Source organism: Tamandua tetradactyla, chromosome 3 (genome assembly GCF_023851605.1).
Source record: "Tamandua tetradactyla isolate mTamTet1 chromosome 3, mTamTet1.pri, whole genome shotgun sequence".
Classification (NCBI taxonomy): Eukaryota; Metazoa; Chordata; class Mammalia; order Pilosa; family Myrmecophagidae; genus Tamandua; species Tamandua tetradactyla.
Genome location: NC_135329.1, coordinates 132664911 through 132683153, shown reverse-complemented (window position 1 = coordinate 132683153; position 18243 = coordinate 132664911). Strand labels below are relative to the sequence as shown.

The following is an 18243-nucleotide window of genomic DNA, read 5'->3' as shown; positions in this document are numbered from 1 at the left end:
ACAGGATGAATTTTGAATAACATTTTTCAATAATAATTTAAAAGGTCTCAAAAAGGTAACATCATATTGTTAACTGAAAAATCCTAGAGTGACATCTGGAGAACCTGAAATCAGTGAAAAGAAGCAATGCCTTTCTTAAAACTCTTATCATATTTCTACTTACTTTTCTTTGCTGAGTGTATATATCTTTGAGATTTAAACAGTTTTAAAGAACACGAAATAATATCTAGATTAAAATAAATGTATAGCAAGACTTTACAAAGTGAGAAAATCTACCAAAAGTAGTTGATACAATTTGAAAGATTTATAATTGGTTAATCAGTCATTTCTAACCGGGGCAGATCAATGGATTAATATCCACTTAAGGGATTTTTTTTCCCAGTGCTATTCCTGTAGTCCTCTCTTATCACCCTTGTTCTGTCCAACTTTTTTTATAATAATTTGGATGGAAATTTAAAAGGCAAACAATATATTTTAATGATATAAAGCTGGGAGAAAAGGAGATGAAAATTCAAGCGCCCAAGACATTTTGACAAATAAGAATATGGGGCCTTGGGCCACAGTGGCTCAGCAGGTGGAATTATTGCCTGCCATGCTGGAGCCCTGGGTTCGATTCCAGGTGCCTGCCCATGCAAAAAAAGGATATGGGGCCTAATAAAATTTGTAAGAATGTAGATAACTAAAAAGAAAATTTTAAAAGTCTTAAAATCACAAGATGCGGAAAATATCTACTTCAAGAGTAAAACACGGGGCTTTTTTTAAATTTGTCTTTATAGGAACTTCGTGAACTGAAACTCAAGAAAACAAATGTAACCATTTGGGAACAAAAATAAAGCTAAATTCTTACCCATAACATAATCCTAAAATGAATTTCAGATTGTATTAAATATTCAAATGTAAAAATATATAGCTGTTAGAATAAAGTTAGATGATATATTATGCTTTTCTGGAAAGTACTATATAAGCATGGCACCAATGGCAGAAACCATTAAATGATTGATAATATTTGAATCCTAAAAACTAATGCTGTATGAATGAGAATAAACACCATAAACATTATTAGAAGACAAAAAAACAAAAAACATCTTCCACATAAATGACAAAGTTTAATATCCATAGGGAATAAATCATTCTTACAAATTAGTAAGAAAAAAAAATTACATCACAACCACAACAAAGCAGGCCAAATGATCCAAACAGTAAAAAAGAAATACAAAGAGCCAGTAAAGATATGAAAAAAGGGTCAAATTCATGGGCAATAAAAAATTCAAATTGAAATAAGAAGATAACTTATTTCATGTCAGTTTGGCAAAGATTAAAATAATGGAGACAACCTACTTTAGTGAAGGGTATAGGGAAATGTGTAATTGGTTTGAGTAAATTGAAATAATTCTTTGGAGAATAATTGAGCAATATGGATCAAAATGAAAAGTGCAACCTCAAACTTACCATCCTTAGCATTTAAGCACAAAATAATTGATCTAACCCAAACCTATTATTTTTAGTCCATTAATTTAGGTTTATAAAAAAATTTAAATTCTTTAGTAACCAGAGAATTGCATCAGTAGGTGGGAGATAGGCATGTGTTTGAGGAAAGACTTCTTTATTCTAAAGATTGAAGAGATTTGGGCTATTAAAATGCTGAGAGTTGGATCCAGTAGTGTTGAAAAGAATAAAGAGTCAGGATGTCAGGGAATCACAGACATCTGTTAAAAAGCCATAGCCCAGACCTCATCTACACCTACCTCTTTCTCTGGGGAAGTCACAAACACATGCTAAGCAGTCATCCTCACCTTCCACTGCCCCCACCTTCTTTTCTATTATGTGCCTCTCCACAACCCACTGGAGACATTATATCTGGCCCAGCCAGACCTTAAGCCCACAAATTGGGAATGGGCAGCCCCAGATGCTTGCTACTCGGAAAGGAACTATCAGTGGCTGGGCCCCTTCCATTACACGCCCACATACATAAGACTTCACATTCTAGATCAGTCTCTCTGAAGTGTGACAGGGAGCTGCCCTCTATGCATCCCAATCCAGCACAGTTTTTGGCCATTAGTGGATAAAAGTGATATAAAATAGGGAAGATTGGTGGTGATGGGACCACTTCCCCTGCTCTTTTGAACTCTTTGTGCTAGTAAATGACATAGCACAAAGGGATTATTTGCCCTTTGTAGACTCTTGGTTCTGTACAATATAGGGATCATTTGGCGAAAGTTTCTGTTGTACCATGAGACTGTGTTGTACCATCACTAACAATTCATTCCACACAGAAGAAACAAAATTATTTACAATGCAGGTTCCCAATTTTTAAAATAAATACATATTTTATTGAAAATTTCTTCACTAATATTATACCATTAAGTACTCAATGACATATGTTGCGTGAAATAATCCAGACAGAAAAGGACAAATATTACACGGCCTCATGGTTTTGAAACAATTAGAATTTGTAAACTTACAGAACCAGAATCCAGAATATAAAATCACTAGGGGACAGGGTAGGGATAAAGAATGGAAAGGTAAGGTTTAACATGTTGTTATCTGGAATGATGGAAATGTTTTGGTGATGGATATGGTGGCAGTAGCACAGCACTGTGACCACAATTAATAGCACTGAAATATATATCTGAATGTGATTAAGAGGGTAAATATAAGGTTTTATATATTGTAACAGAATTTAAAAATTTTAAGAATCCATGGAACTACACTACAGAAACAGTGAATCCTAATTTAAATCATGCACTTTACTTAATAGTATAATCACTAAAATGTGCTAACATCAATTGTAACAAATGTCCCAAACCAATACAAGGCATTGGTGGTGGCTTGTATATGGGAATCCTGTATTTTATGCATGATTGTTCTGTAAACGCACAGCCTCTATAATAAAAGAAAAATATACTACAAAATGTAATACAAAAATAATACTAAATGCATAGCTTTAGCAGTTTTATGTTATAGGGGAATTTATTGCAACAGGAAGGAGAATTAACTAAGCATTATCACATTTTTACAAAGTATTGTTTTTTACTAAGTGCAGTAGGAAAAGTATATTGAGCTTATTTGTGGGCACCAAAAGTTTTTTGTATAGCAAAACCTGGAGTGGACAGTGATGGTGATTAAATGCACAAATATAAGAAAGTTTTTACATAAGGGAGAACAAATGAATGTCACCATTGCAAGATGTTAAAATGGGATGGTATATGGAAAAAAACAGGATTAATGCAAACTAGGGTCTATAGTTAACAATAGCATTGCAATATTCTTTCGTTATTGTAACAGGCAATATACCAAAGCTAAATGTCATTAAGAGGGGGATATAACGGAGGGGTATGGGATTCTTCTTGCTGTTTTTTTCTCCTTTTTTTTTTTTTTAATCATTTTCCTCTTCTTTCTTCTTAGAAGAAATGGAAATGTTCTCATATAGATTGTGGTGGTGAATGCATTACTATGTGATTATACAAGGAGACACTGATTGTACAATTAGGATGGATTGTATGGTATATGAATAAAACTGTTGAAAATGAACAGAAAGATACAAGTGCTGGAGAATATGTGGGGAAAGAGATACACCTATTCACTGTTGGTAGGGAAGTGGAATGGTGCAGTCCCACTGGAGGTCCTTTTGATGGTTCCACAGGAGGCTAAGTATAGAGTTGCCACATGATCCTGCAACCCCGTTATTAGGTACATATTGGAAGAACTGAAAGCAAGGACTCAATTAGACATTTGCATACTGGTGTTTATGGTGTCATTATTCATGATTTGCAATGGATGGAGGTGGCCTAAGGGTACATCGACTGATAAATGGAAAGGTGAAACTATGGTGTATACATTTGATGGATATTGAGCAGCTGCAGGAAAAAATGATGTCATGAAACATGCAAGTAGTTGAATTAAACTTGCAGACATTCTGTTGAGTGAAATAAGCCAGAAACAAAAGGACAAATATTATATGGTCTCACTCATATAAACTAACTATAATGAGCAAACTCTGAGAATTGAATTCAAGAGCATAGGTCATCAGGGGATAGAAAGAGATTGGGCAATCAGTGATTAAAGAGTACAGAATGTTCAACAAGGCTCATATAAAGGTTCCTACATTGTAGGCTTTTATAACAGCCACGTCTATTCCTGAGTTTTAACTATTATATCTAAATTCTGAGATGCTGTGCTCTTTGTGTTTACCCTGGCAGTTTCCTGGAACGTTGGGTATCTGTGTGACATCTGAGTCTCAGAGCTAGTGTTCTGCAACTCTGAAAGTCAGCATTACTTCATATAGCAACTGCTAAAGAAGCTGAAAAGGAGATTAGACTTCAATTAGAGGCATGAATGAAATGTACCTGGTTAGGACTAAGGTAAATCAGAAAGACTATATGGTCTGTATTTTAAAACTTCAATTTCTGCCTGAGACTAAAGAGATGTTTATTTTGACCAAAATTTCAATTTTCTGTAATATTCCTATATTGAAGATGAACAAGATTGAAAAGGATTGTATAGACTTATGTGTCCCACTGATTAACACTAGAAATATAAATTAGTTCTCGCAAGAGGTACTTCAAAGGTATGAGTCATGTACAAAGAGTGTTTAATCCAAGGTATAAGGGGAAAACTGCTATTGCATGCTATTGACTGTGTTTAAAAGGAAAACATCAGCACTACCTCAGTAACAGAAGAGGTAAACAATAAAGGGAAGGACAAGAGTTAAGAGGAAATTTAGATTTCCTATTTGGCAAGGGTGTATTTATTGGCTTTCTTTCTCTTGGGAACAATGAAATTATCTAAAATTGAGAGTGTTGATGGACTGTGGACTTTGGGCACTTGATCCCTGATGAATGCAGGTGGCCTAAGGATACATTTACTGAGAAGTAGAGAGCCATGGTGTATACTTATGAATGAATGTTGTGCTGCTACAAAAAAGGAATGAAGTCATGAGGCAAGCAACGATATGAATGAACATGTGGAACATTTGGTGAGGCAAAATAAGTTAGAAAGAAAAGAACATCAATGGTATGGCCTCCGTTACAAAATGCTTACAAGAAAATAGAAGCCTAGAGTTTAAGCTTTTATAGCAGACACATTTAGTCCAGAGTGGTAATTATTATTTCTGGATTTTGAGAGGCTGTTATATATATATATATATATAACCTGATATTTAGAGATAAGAACTAGGCTGATCAGGTTGGGGCTAAAGTAATTCAGAACATAGAGATAAGGAAGACTAATGTCTATATCTTAGAACCACACATACTCTTTGAGACCAAAGAAAGAAAGGTTTATTTGTCTAGAACTGAAATTTTCTGTAGCACATAATCTAACTCTACTTATTTGTATAGCTCATTTGAACAATTGAAATGCAGGGAGCACAGAATAAGAATGAGGGCTTTTAATCCTATATAGCCTAATGTAATGCCTGCATACATCCTAGAGTATATTAAGCATATAATCAAAAAGTATTGGCCAAGTTCCTTGAGGGATAGGAGAAAAAACATGGAACAATTAAACTTTTCCATCAGGAAATACCCTGAAATTGTGTCAAACTTTAGGGACACCCAAATCAATAGGCCATGCCCTTGATCTTGAAGCTTATTCTTGTGAAGCTTATGTAGGTAGTAGAGAAGCTTAGACTACCTATAGGTATGCCTAAGAGTTACTTCTGGAAGACCTGTTTTGTTGCTCAGATGTAGCCTCAGTCTCTCTAAGCCCAACTCTGCAAGTGAAATCATTGCCTTCTCCTGTACATGGGACATGACATTCAGGGATGAAAGTCTCCCTGGCAACATGTGAGATGACTCCCAGGGATGAATCCAGCCCTGACATTGTGGGATCAACAATTCCATTCTGACCAAAAGGGGGGAAAGAAGTATAACCAATGAAGTATCAGTGGCAAAGAGAGTTCAAATAGAGTTGAGAGGCTACTCTTGAGGTTGCCTTTTACACAAGTTTCAGTCAGACATTGCTACCTATCATACCTGCCAAACCCCAGCCAGGACCATTCCAGCCAATCCTAAAGAACACCAAGGGCAATATATAAGATTCCACAAGGGTTCCATGTGTTAGTGTAACTGTCCAGAAACCTACAACTTCCATATGGGTCTCTGAACCAGACAGGTCCTGAAACCTAGAGGGCCCAGCCTCTCCAGAACATCAGATAGTTCCATCTCCCTACCCCATATTAGTGACAGACCCTTCCAACATGAAAAAAGTTAGAATGGCCATAGCTCAGATACCCCTAAAGAGAGGGATAGAAAAATCAAAGGTGACAGTGGAGTTATACAGAGAAGACAGGATTTAACAAATGAATATGAATGCTGAATCATTAAATTGATATCTCTTTTAGTCTCCAGTATCCTAGATTGCCTAGAAATAAAAACCTGAAATTGTGGAATTGTAACCCATGTCAAACTCTGAAATAAGTTCTACAACTCATTGTAGTGCTGCACTTTGGAATTTATTGCTTTTTCGTATACATGCTATTTTTCACAAAAAAGAAAGAAAAAAGTCAATTGTTGTGATAAAAAAAAATATTTAAGCCTTCTAATCTCCTATATTCTAGAGCAGCCACAAGGAAAAATCTGAGCAGATCATATGCCCATGACAAACTCTGGGTAGCCCATGACAAACTCTGGGATCTGTTCTATAACTACTTGTTGAAGAGTGTGCTTTTAAAAGTATTGCTTTTTTATTTCTTTGGTTTGTATATATATTATAATATACAACAGAAAAGTAAAAAAAAAAAGCTTCTGAGACCAAAGAAAGACATATTTATTTTGTCCAAAATTTAAATTTTCTGTAGCACACTATCTATTTTAACTTGTCTAGTCAGTTTATTTAAACAGCATAATTACATGGGACCTAGAATAAGGAATGAGATTTTGTTATTCTGTTCAGGTTAACTTTAATGTAATATTCTAATACATTCCGGAGTATTTGGGGCAGAAAATAAAAAAGTATTTGTAAAGTCCTCTTGAGGGACTGGGAAAATGTGGAACTATTAAACTTCCCTACCTGGGGAATTCATGATATTCTCTCAAGCATTAGGGACTCCAAATTTAATAAAAGCCAAGCCCTTGATCTTGAGATTTGCCCTTGTAAAACTTATTTCTATAAAGGTGAAGCTAAGCCTACTTATAATTATGCCTAAGAATCACCCCTAGAGAACCTCTTTTGTTGTTCAGATGTGGCCTCGCTCTCTAAGCAACCTCTGCAAGTAAACTTACTACCATCCCCACTACATGGGACATGACTCCCAGGTATGTAAGTTGCCCTAGCAATGTGGGACATGACTTTCAGGGATGAGCCTAACTCTGGCATCATGGGATCGAGAATGCCTTCTTGACCAAAAGGCGGAAGAGGCATGAAACAAGATAAAGTTTCAGTGGCTAAGAGATTTCAAACAGAGTCGAGAGCTCATTCTGGAGGTTATTCTTATGTAAGCTTCAGCCAGATATTGCAAATTTCTATAGTATGCCAAGCCCCAACCAATATTATTCCTGAAAACCCTAAAGACTACCCTGGGCTCTAGCTAAGACTCCATAAAAGATTTTCTTAGTAAATTTATTTTTTCAGAAACTTAAATCCTCTAGATTGTTCCTATGCCAGATAAGTCCTGAGACCCAGAGGTAGCAGTCTTTCCAAGAACATCAACCAGTTTCATTCCTCTATCCCATAAAGTCTTTCCAGCATGAAGAAATTAAAATGTTCATTGCTCAGTTTTCTCTGAAAATTAAGAGAATGGTCAAATGAGAGGGAGGAGTGTAACTGAGAAATTAGGATTTAGCAAAGGATTATGACTACTGACTCATTACATAGATATTTCTTTTTAGTTTCTAGTAAATGAGAATAGGTAGAAGGAAATACCTGAAATTGTTGAAGTGTAATCCATCAGCCTTGATCTTTGATGATAATTGTACAACTATATAGCTTATATTGTGTGACCATGTGGTTGTAAAAATCTTGTGACTGATGCACCCTTTATCCAGTGTAGGGATGAGTAATAAATTAAAGACAAAAATAATAATATTAGGGGGGCATAAGCGTATGGGATGTTTGGGGTTTTCTGTTTTCTTTTTATTTCTTTTTTTTTTGGAGTAATGAAAATGTTCTAAAATTGGTTGCAGTGATGAATGCACAACTATATGATGATACTGTGAAACACTGATTGTGTATCATGGATGGATTATACAGTGTGTGAACATAGCTCAATAAAATTGCATTTTAAAAAGTTTTTCATATAACCAAAACATCACCAACACTACCACAGTCAAAAAGCTATGTCTCTCTTTGGACTCATCTAGGAATCACATTCTATCCATCTGATCTAATGGATTGGAACCAGCCATTGCAGGTCTGTCATAAATATCTTTGGCTATAATAAAGGACCATATGCTTTTAGCTCAATGTAGCATTAATACACCAGGTTCCTAGCAACACTGACTTATATAATTGGATCATATAACAAAGTGAGATTCAGATAATATTGCTGTTCATTAGAGTGACAAACCTTTTTGAGAGTGCCAAAATTCAAACATTTTTCCCCAAAATCTTTTTCATTGAACTAATGCTTGCTCCAGAAAGCTGGGCCCAAATTATTTCATGCCTTCACAGACCCATAACAATCTACAACATAAAAACTTCAAGTTCCCAGCAGAGCAACTCCATGTTCTCTCACCTTCTCCTCTATCCTATACCTCTAGGCAATTGAATTCTGAAGAATTTTAAGGTACTTGTAGAAATGTCTTCAAAATATTTCTTCTGAAACCCTTCCAAGTAAAATACATAGTTCTTAGATGGCTAGAAATTTTCTTTGAAGACTTCAGCATAGAAATCCTCACTATGCAAAACATCAAGGCCCAAATCAAGTGGCATTGTGCTTATGACCTTGTTGCTATCTCAGTTTATGACTTGGTACTTGAGCTGACTGTGGAATATGGGTAAAGGCCAATGATTAGTCCTAAAGAAACTGAAAACTGTGAAATCTAGGAAGATCTACTGCTTAGAGACCACCAGGGTGCCGAACATTTGGCCCTGATAAAATAAATCTTAAATCTAAATGGTTGAAGGATGGTAGAGGTAGGTGGCCATTCAAAAATAGTAAGTGATACATCAGATGGGGAATCTGGGCCACCTGGCTCATTTGCAAGTTTCACCTGAAGCTTCCTAGGATCAGTGGTTCTTGATCCTAGCTACATATTAAATATCCTGGGGTACTTTTTAAAACTGAGAGTGCCTAGAGAAACAAACATTCAAGACTATGTAAAAGTATTTGAAGGTGGAGCCCAGCATCAATTTTTAAAAAGATACCCCAGGTGATTCTAATAGGTAACACGATTTGATAACCAATATTCTAGAACATTGCTTGTCAAACATATTGCATGCATATAAATTACCTAAGGATATTGTTAAAATAATCCTGATTCAGGTGGTCTAGAGTGGGAGCTAAGATTCTGCATTTCTAAGAAGCTCAAATGAGATGTCAGTGTTGTCACCCTGTTGAATGAGTATTTGCAGCAGAGTATACCTACTTGGAGAGGCAAGTGGGAGAAGGGACATAGAACCTCAATATAAATATTATTTTAAAAGAGGTGGTGCGGTATGAATAAAATAAAAAAGAGCCCAATGATATTTAGAATGTTAGCAAAAGTATTACTAAAATTATAAACTATGAAATCAGAATAGGATAAGGAAATGAAGAAGGAATATAACGTATGGATAGAAAGAAAGTAGAGAGTCAATGAGCTGAAGACACTGATACAGTAGGAAAATAATCATAGTTGGAGTAGTTCCAGGAGCAATCAAGAAGGAGAGAGAAGCTGTAGTCAGAAAGCAGAGTGCTTGAAATTGGTGACCTCAGAAGTGGAGTAATTATAGATGAGTAAGTGACCTAAGTGCAGTAAAGGAGAAGGTCATGGAAGATGGAGAAGTCAGGGAACTGAGAATCAGGTTTTTATGTCATGCACCCAGGCTCTCAGGCACTCAGGAATTCTTAACATCATAAACATATTTGGATATTCTTTCTATACCTTAAAAGGAATAAGAGTCAAAATAATACTTACAACTTTTGAGTCCCAAGAGTGAAATTTGGGCAACAACAGCAATTGTATAAGGGGAAATGTAAATGAATTTTCCCCGAGATTTGCAAAGCATTTACACCAATTACTATTATTTGTATAAATTATCAAGGGTTATCACAACTTAAATTTGTTTCCTCTATCACAAATCTAATCACATTTTCACCTCCACAACCAGAAACATGAGAGAATTAAAAATCAAGTTTTTCTCTTCCAACTTCTCCTTAATATGCCTAGCATCTCTCATAACTATATAAACAATTCTATGAACAAGGGCATTACTGTTAATTATGGAAGTACACAAGCAAGCATAATATTAATATAACCATAAATTTAATTTTAAAAAAAGGAGGAGGATTCTTACCAAAGGAAGGTGACTCCCTTCCATCTTCTAATCCTGAATCTCTCTCTCTGTCTCGTTTTCTGTGTTTATGGCCACGATGCCTGTGACGCCGATGGCTTTTTCTTCCTCCCAGAGGCACATGAACTCCAATAAACAATGTTCGATGACCTTTATTAGGAAGTAAATACAGAAATTAAACTCTAAATTATCTCAACACAGAATCCCAACACAGAAGATGTTGACTAACATATTAAAGGAACCTTAAAATTCAGTGCAATACAGGCAACAGTTTTCGAGTGTTTATGATGTATAAAGCTTGGGATTTGGTGCTGTATTTTAGCACTATCCCAGTTACGTATATCACAGGTCTATAACAAACATATAACATACTAATTATTTGCTTATATATTTTGAAATCATTACTAATTCATTAACTGTCTTATATTTATATTCTTTCTATTCTCCATAGTTTGTAATTTTGCTTTTATTCAAAAAAAAAACAATCTGTTCCACTCTCTCAGTGTCCTCAACTATGTTACCACAACAGTCTCCTTTCCTACATGGTTGATGTGTGAAGTAATCAATGTCTTTAAAAAAAAAATTTTTTTTCCAAAGTCTCTAGCAATGCAAAATCCTGAGTAATTTTTCAGTTCTGCTGTTTCCTCTGTGACACTTGATACCACTGATCACCCTCTTCTCTATGATATTATTTTTCCTTGTTCATCCTCCTCCTTTACTCACTTCATATTCATGTCTTTTGGCAGTTCTTCTATTTATTCCTTCAAGATTGAGATACCCAGAATTTTGTCCTTGATCCCTCTTCTAACTCTTATGATTTCAGCATATTTTTATGTGCTGCAGACTCTGAGACCTACATCTTGATGCCAGACTTTTCTCTTGGATTCCAGACCTATTTATCCATCTATTGTTAGATATATTCAACTAGAAAGCCTTTCAACAGGCATGTCAAACTCAACATGCCCATGGAACTCATCCTTTTTCTTGCACCCTAAATATCACGTAATTATCATCTACCTCAGTAAATGCACCGCTATATATCCAGTCACCCCAATGTCCATGCAATTTATCACCAGGTCCTCCCTTTTTAACTTTTTGACTTCTATTGAATCCATTCCCTCTTCAATATCCCTATTGATATTTAGTTCAGACCTATCATTGTTCATCTCTTATCAGGGCTATTTTAACATTCTTGTTACTGTTCTTTCTAACACAGTAGAAAGTGTATTAGAGGCATCTTGGTATTAGGGACATACTAAATCTGATGTCTTTCTAAAAAATGTGAAGCCCCTGTTTTAAACTCTTTACTTGTTCTGTATTTCCTACAGGATAAGGTGCTTAGAACTCTATAAAGCCAAACAATAATAGACCTCTGCCTATCTCTCCAGCTGGGCTTGTAAACACACTCAGCTTTACACACTCACACACTGCAAGACAGTTATATCCTGCTCCCTCATCCCTGAATAGCCAGATGTCTTCAAGTGTCTCTGCTTTTGCTTAATGCTGCTTTTATTGTTCCAGCTGTATGAAATCTCTTTGATTCTACTGACTATCTGATGAATAATTACTCATCTCTCAAGACTAAGTTCAAGGATTATGTCATTTATGAAATTTTTCCATACCCCCAACTCTAAATATAGCTGAGCACTTTTTCCTTTAGAATTCTCTATTACCCTAATAAATACATATCAAAGAACAATAAGTCTTGATAGCAAATATTTACTTAGAAGTAGATTTCCTTTTATGGATCTTCTTTAGAGAAGAGCCATGAATTAGCAATTTTATATTGGTGGAATATGACACATTATCTGCCCAATAGCAGGTGCCTAACAAATGTTTACAGAAATAAAGAACAACTTTTTGAGTGGTATTTTGCAGGTATAAGAGATACTAATATAAATAAGACATGATGTTATTGCTACAAATCAGCAATTTTCAGCCCTCCCTGAGTTGTGTAAAAACAGTATTCACAAGTGTGATGCACTGCTATCAATGTCACCTGGATGAATAAATTAGGATCAATAAGGGTAAGAAGTGAAACAGACATACATTAATTGATATGTTAAAGACAACCTCAAAATTCTAACAATGTTTTTTATGGAAATTGAGCAATCCAATGTGCAAGAAGAAAAATTAAAGGTATAATGACCAATAAAATGTTGAGAAAGAGCAAGAAAGAAAGGCTTACCTTACCAGATATCAAGACATTCCATAAAATAGAACTCTTAAAATATCTTGCAAGCATTACTATCTTAAAATTTTCAAATTATATGGACCATCACTACATTGTGGACAAGACACACTACTGTATTAAGTTAAAGGATGAGATGGCTTTCAACCAGGGATAACGTATGGAGCAAAAAAGAGAACTAAAGACAGAGACATACATACAACTAGAATGGCTGACAATTCTGTTTAGTGTGCTGTGAACCACTGTCTTATATAGTACTGGTAATAGTATACTATTGGTGGAACTACTGTGAAACAATTTGGCATTTCTATTAAAATTGAAGATGCCCACTGTTATGTTTAATTTTGTGTGTCAGCTTGGCTAGGCTATGGCCAGTCGTTTGTCAAACACCAGCCTAGACATCACTGTAAAGATATGTTGTAGATTTGATTAGGATCTATAAGCAGTTGACTTTAAGTAAATGAGATTACCCTCCATAATGTGGGTAGGTCTCATCCAAACAGTTTAAGGCATTAAGAACAAAAAACAGATTCTCAAAGAAGAAGAAAATCTGCCTCAAGACTATCATATCAACTCTTTTGTCTCCACCCTTCCAATCTCTCTATGGATTTTAGACTCAAAACTGCAAAATCAACTCTTGTGAGAATTTCCTGCTGCTAGTCCTACATATTTCAAACTCGCCATCGCTCACAATTCTGCAGTAATTCCTTAAAATAAATCTGTTAATATGTGTATGTATATATAGAATGATAAATACATACATACATGCACATATATCCTATTGGATCTGCTTCTCTGGAGAACCAGCTGATATGCCTATACTCTATAACCCATTAATATATTTGGACCCTAGAGACATGTATACAGATACATACATATATAAGGACATGTATAAAACTGTCTATTGCAGCACTGTTTATAAAGACCACACACTGGAAATAAAACAAAAATTCAATAACCAAATTTCTAAATGGATTGTGGGGTATCCTACAATTGAATATATACAGCAGCAACTTAGATGAATCTCACAAATACACTGTAGAGCAAAAATACAAAATCAAAAGCATACCAGTAAAATTCTCTATATTAAAATTTTTTAAATCTAATTTTTTTTTTCGGCATGGGCAGGCACCAGGAATCGAACCCAGCGTCTCCGGCATGACAGGCGAGAATTCTGCCACTGAGCCACCATCGCACCACCCTAAATCTAAAATTTTAAACCAAAACAAAAACATATTATTTGGGGATCTATAAACAGGAAAAGATAAATACAAAAGTCAGAATAGTTGTTGCTTCTGTTATAAGCAAGAGTAAGAGTTATGATGGGGGAGGGGCACATGATAGTGGCAATGTTGTGTTTTTTTACAAAATAGGTGTTTAAAAATTATTACACTTTACATTAACTTTCTGCATCTCCTTCTGTATGAATGCCTCGTTTCACAATTAAAAAATAGAAAGAGAAAGCAAAGGAGGAAAAATTTCAAGAAAGGAGCTGTTAATCTACATGCTATAGAATCAAACAAGATTAAGACCAAAAATTAGCCATCACAGCTAGAAATTAAATGTATATTTGCAACATTCTTGAGAGCATATTCAGTGGATGAGGAAATGAATTAGAATTGAGGAAGTGTAGACAGTGGATGATATCTACGGTTGCAAATAAAATCTTTTCAGAGAGGTGGTACTTGAGCTAAACCTTAATGATTGCAACAGTTTTGAACAACCACTGATTAAGATGGTCATCCCCAGATAGAAAAACATAAGGGGCACCACTGACCTCGTTGGCAATGTCCAGAGGGCCTGGCTGGGTATAGGGAAAGGACATTTATTGCCTTTGTTTGTGGAATGTGGATCTGATAGAAATTGCCACAAGTACATCTTAAGAAGTTGCCCAGTCAAAGCAAAAACAATATCCCAACATGATCAAGTAAGAAAGGGAAACCAAGACACACAGCTACACTGGTATCTTGAAGACATTACACATAGATGTAAGGAAGAGCAGGTTGAAGGAATTTCCTGAGGCAGAATCTGGCAGGGCTGGTTAAAAAGTCTTGCAATGAGTAGTAGTACAGAAAAGTGATTTGTGAAGAAGCATGATATTTGGGTCAGTAAGCAGCCTAGTTTTCCCTAAATTTAGATCACCTGTAAGAGAGTACTGTATTTTTTAAAAATCTCTTAAGAAAATACTATAAATTAGGCTTTTAAAAAATCTTAGGTTTTCAAATGCCAAAGAGTACAAAACCCCTACAAAGAAGGTCTAAACCAAAATCATTATAGTAATACTAAGTTTAGAAGACATGTGTGTTCTAATTCTGAATCATTTCTGTAGTTGTGAACTCATTGTAAATAGGAGCTTTTGAAGATGTTACTTTTAGTTGAGATGTGGCAAACTGAATCAGGTTGGGCTTTACTGGACTACTGGAGTCCTTTATAATCAGGATGACATTCAAACAGGGAAGGAGAAAGCCACAGAAAGAGCAAGAAGCTGGAAATCAAGGAAACTCAGAAAACGTCAATGACAAGGATCACCAGCAACCAGTCCCAAAATATCACAGTCTTCTAGGAAAAAAAACACTGCCTTGCTGATGCCTTGATTTTGAGCTTCTCCTAGCCTCAAAACCTTGATCCAATAAATTCTCATTGTCTAAGCCAACCTATTGCATGATATTTGTGAACATCCCTGAAACAAAAACAACATGCAATCAAAATTGTGAGATTTCAAAAATATTCCATGCATATCATTTCTGCTAATTGTGTTTCTTTGAAAGACAGCACTGAATTCTACAAAATTAATTTGCTTACATTATTGATACTTAAATTATGAACATTTTCTTCAGTTAAAAAGCAACAAAAAAGAAAATATCTATTTTTGTGAGACAAGGTTAAAATACCTCCAAATCTGGACTTCCTGGAAGATAGTCAAATAGAGTGGCTCGAGATTAGGCCTGCTCCACAGAAAAGTTAGAGAAGGGACAGGAGGAAGACTGAAGTGGTGATTCGGGAGTACAGCTGACCTCGGAGAACCTTCTGCACCACATGGGGCAGCTCTGGTTGTAGAGGCCAAAGAACTGAGAGGCAGAAAGCTGGAGCCTGGTGGAGAGGCCCAAAGGTGCAGAGACTGTGGGAGTGCATGGATGGGACCCCGGGACCAGGAAGTAAGCCAGGACACATTCCTCGGGTCTGCTACCCTCACCAGCACAGCCCCGTGACCAGTACACCATGCATCCGAATCCCATCACATGCTCCCATTCCCCGTGCTCCAGGTACCCCCACCCCACCAGCCCCCAGTGCACCTACCTGCCCCACACCCCCACCCCAAGTGCAGCCTAACCCACCTCTCCTGCATGCCTCCCGAGCACTACCTCCCCCTCCATGTTCCCTGCAGGCTGTTACCAGCTCGTAAAGGCTGTGGGCACTAACTTCCATACCTAGGCTACCCCTGTCCCCCCTCCCCCTGCCCATAGTATTGCACAAACTTACTCCACCCCACCTGAGCTCTGCGCATCTATTTGGCACTCCCAGGCCCACACATTCGCAAGGGCCCCCAATCATGTCATTCAGCTCTGGGAACCACACTTCACAGCAGCCCTAGAACCATGTATGTGCATAGCCCTCAGCCACACTTCACAGCTCTGAGAAAGTGCCAAACTGCACAGCTGGGTCACATCTGCCCCCAATCCACAAAGGCAAAACACCAACCTGCTGCCACAGCTCTACACTTGCACACAAAGGGCACCCTGCCTTAGACCATCACACACCAGGTATGTTGAGATGTCTGGGCTGTGCTACGTAGCACTCTCTCATTTAAGCACCAGCCAATTAAATCAAACGTCATTCATTGCAGCAGGCACACCTCCTAGCTGACTGCAGATGTAATCAGGAACAGATGAGGTTCATGCACCATTGGCTCATGTCCACAGCAACAAAACTAGGTGCCTTCACCTGGCCAAGTTGACAACTGACTCTAACTACCACAGCCACTAGCAAGACTGACAAAGAAAAAAAGAAAGAGAATGCAAATAAACAAAATCAGAAATGAGAAGGGGTGCATTACCACAGACCCTGAACAAAACGAAAGAAATCATAAGAGAACACTATGAACAACTATATGCCAACAAACTAGAAAACTTAGATGAAATGGACAAATTTCTGGAGAAATACAAACAAGCTACACTGACTCAGGAAGAAATAGAAGATCTCAACAAACCAATTACAAGTAAATAGATTCAATCAGTCATCAAAAATCTTCAATAAAGAAAAGCCCAGGGCTAGATGGCTTCAGAGGGGAATTTTATCAAACATTACATAAAGAACTAACGCCAATCCTGCTCAAACTTTTCCAAAAAATTGAGGAAAAGGAAACTCTACCTAACTCATTTTATGAAGCCAATATCATTTTAATACCAAAACCACTATAAAAAAGAAAACTATAGGCCAATCTCTCTAATGAACATAGATGCAAAAATTCTGAATAAAATATTAGCAAATAGAATCTAACAGACATTAAAAGAATTATGCACCATGACAAAGTGGGGCTTATACCAGGAATGCAAGAATGCTTCAACACAAGAAAATCAATTAATGTAATACAACACATTAACAAATTGAAAAGGAAAAACCACATGATCATTTCGACTGATGCTGAAAAAGCATTTGACAAAATTCAGCATCCTTTTCTGATAAAAACACTCAAAAAGATAGGAATCAAAGGTAACTACCTCAATGTGATAAAGGGAATGTATAAAAAACCAATAGCCAGCATCGTACTCAATGGACAGAGACCGAAAGCTTTCTCCCTAAGATCAGGAACAAGGCAAGGATGCCCACTGTTAGCACTATTATTCAACACTGTCCTAGAAGTTCTAGTTAGCAATCGGGCAGGACAAAGAAATAAAAGGAAGAAGGAAATTCCATCGAAATTGGAAAGAAAGAAGGAAAACTCTCATTATTTGCAGATGATATGATACTATATTTGAAAGAAGCTGAGAAAGCTACACAAAGTTACTTGAGCTAATAAATTCAGCAAGGTGGTGAGATATAAAGTTAATGTGCAAAAATCAGTAACATTTCTATACACAAGCAATGAGCTAGCTGAGGAGTCAGGTAAAAAATTCCATTCAAAATAGCAATGAAAAGAATCAAATAGTTAGGAATGAACTTAACTAGGGATGTAAAGGAATTGTACATGGAAAACTGCATAACATTGCTAAAAGAAATAAAAGGAGATCTAAATAGGTGGAAAGACATTCCCTGCTCTTGGATAGGAAGGCTAAATATAGTTAAGATGTCAATTCTCCCCAAATTGATCTACAGATTCAACATAGTACCAATCAAAATTCCAACAACCTACTTTGAAGCTCTGGAAGGAAAAGAGACCCCGAATAGCTAAAAAGCATCCTAAAAAAGAACAAAGTGGGACGATTAACACTCCCTGACTTTAAAACCTATTATAAAGCCACAGTGGTCAAAACAGCATGGTAGTGGCACAAAGACAGAAGCATTGACCCATGAAATCGAATCAAGAGTGCAGAAATAGATCAACAAATCTATGGTCAACTGATTTTTGATCAAGCCCCCAAATCCTCTGAACTGGGACAAAATAGTCTTTTCAAAAATTG

The 18243-nt window shown here is 36.4% G+C and overlaps 1 protein-coding gene across 1 annotated transcript in view; it reads right to left on the bottom strand.

The window, feature by feature from the left end:
• The window catches only part of SLC4A10 (solute carrier family 4 member 10), a 263964-nt gene that overhangs the window by 180158 nt on the left and 65563 nt on the right, over positions 1–18243 (bottom strand). The window contains exon 3 of the mRNA XM_077154007.1: positions 10438–10584. Within this exon, the coding sequence (XP_077010122.1) occupies positions 10438–10584 (147 nt within the window). The remainder of the gene's footprint in view (positions 1–10437; positions 10585–18243) is intronic.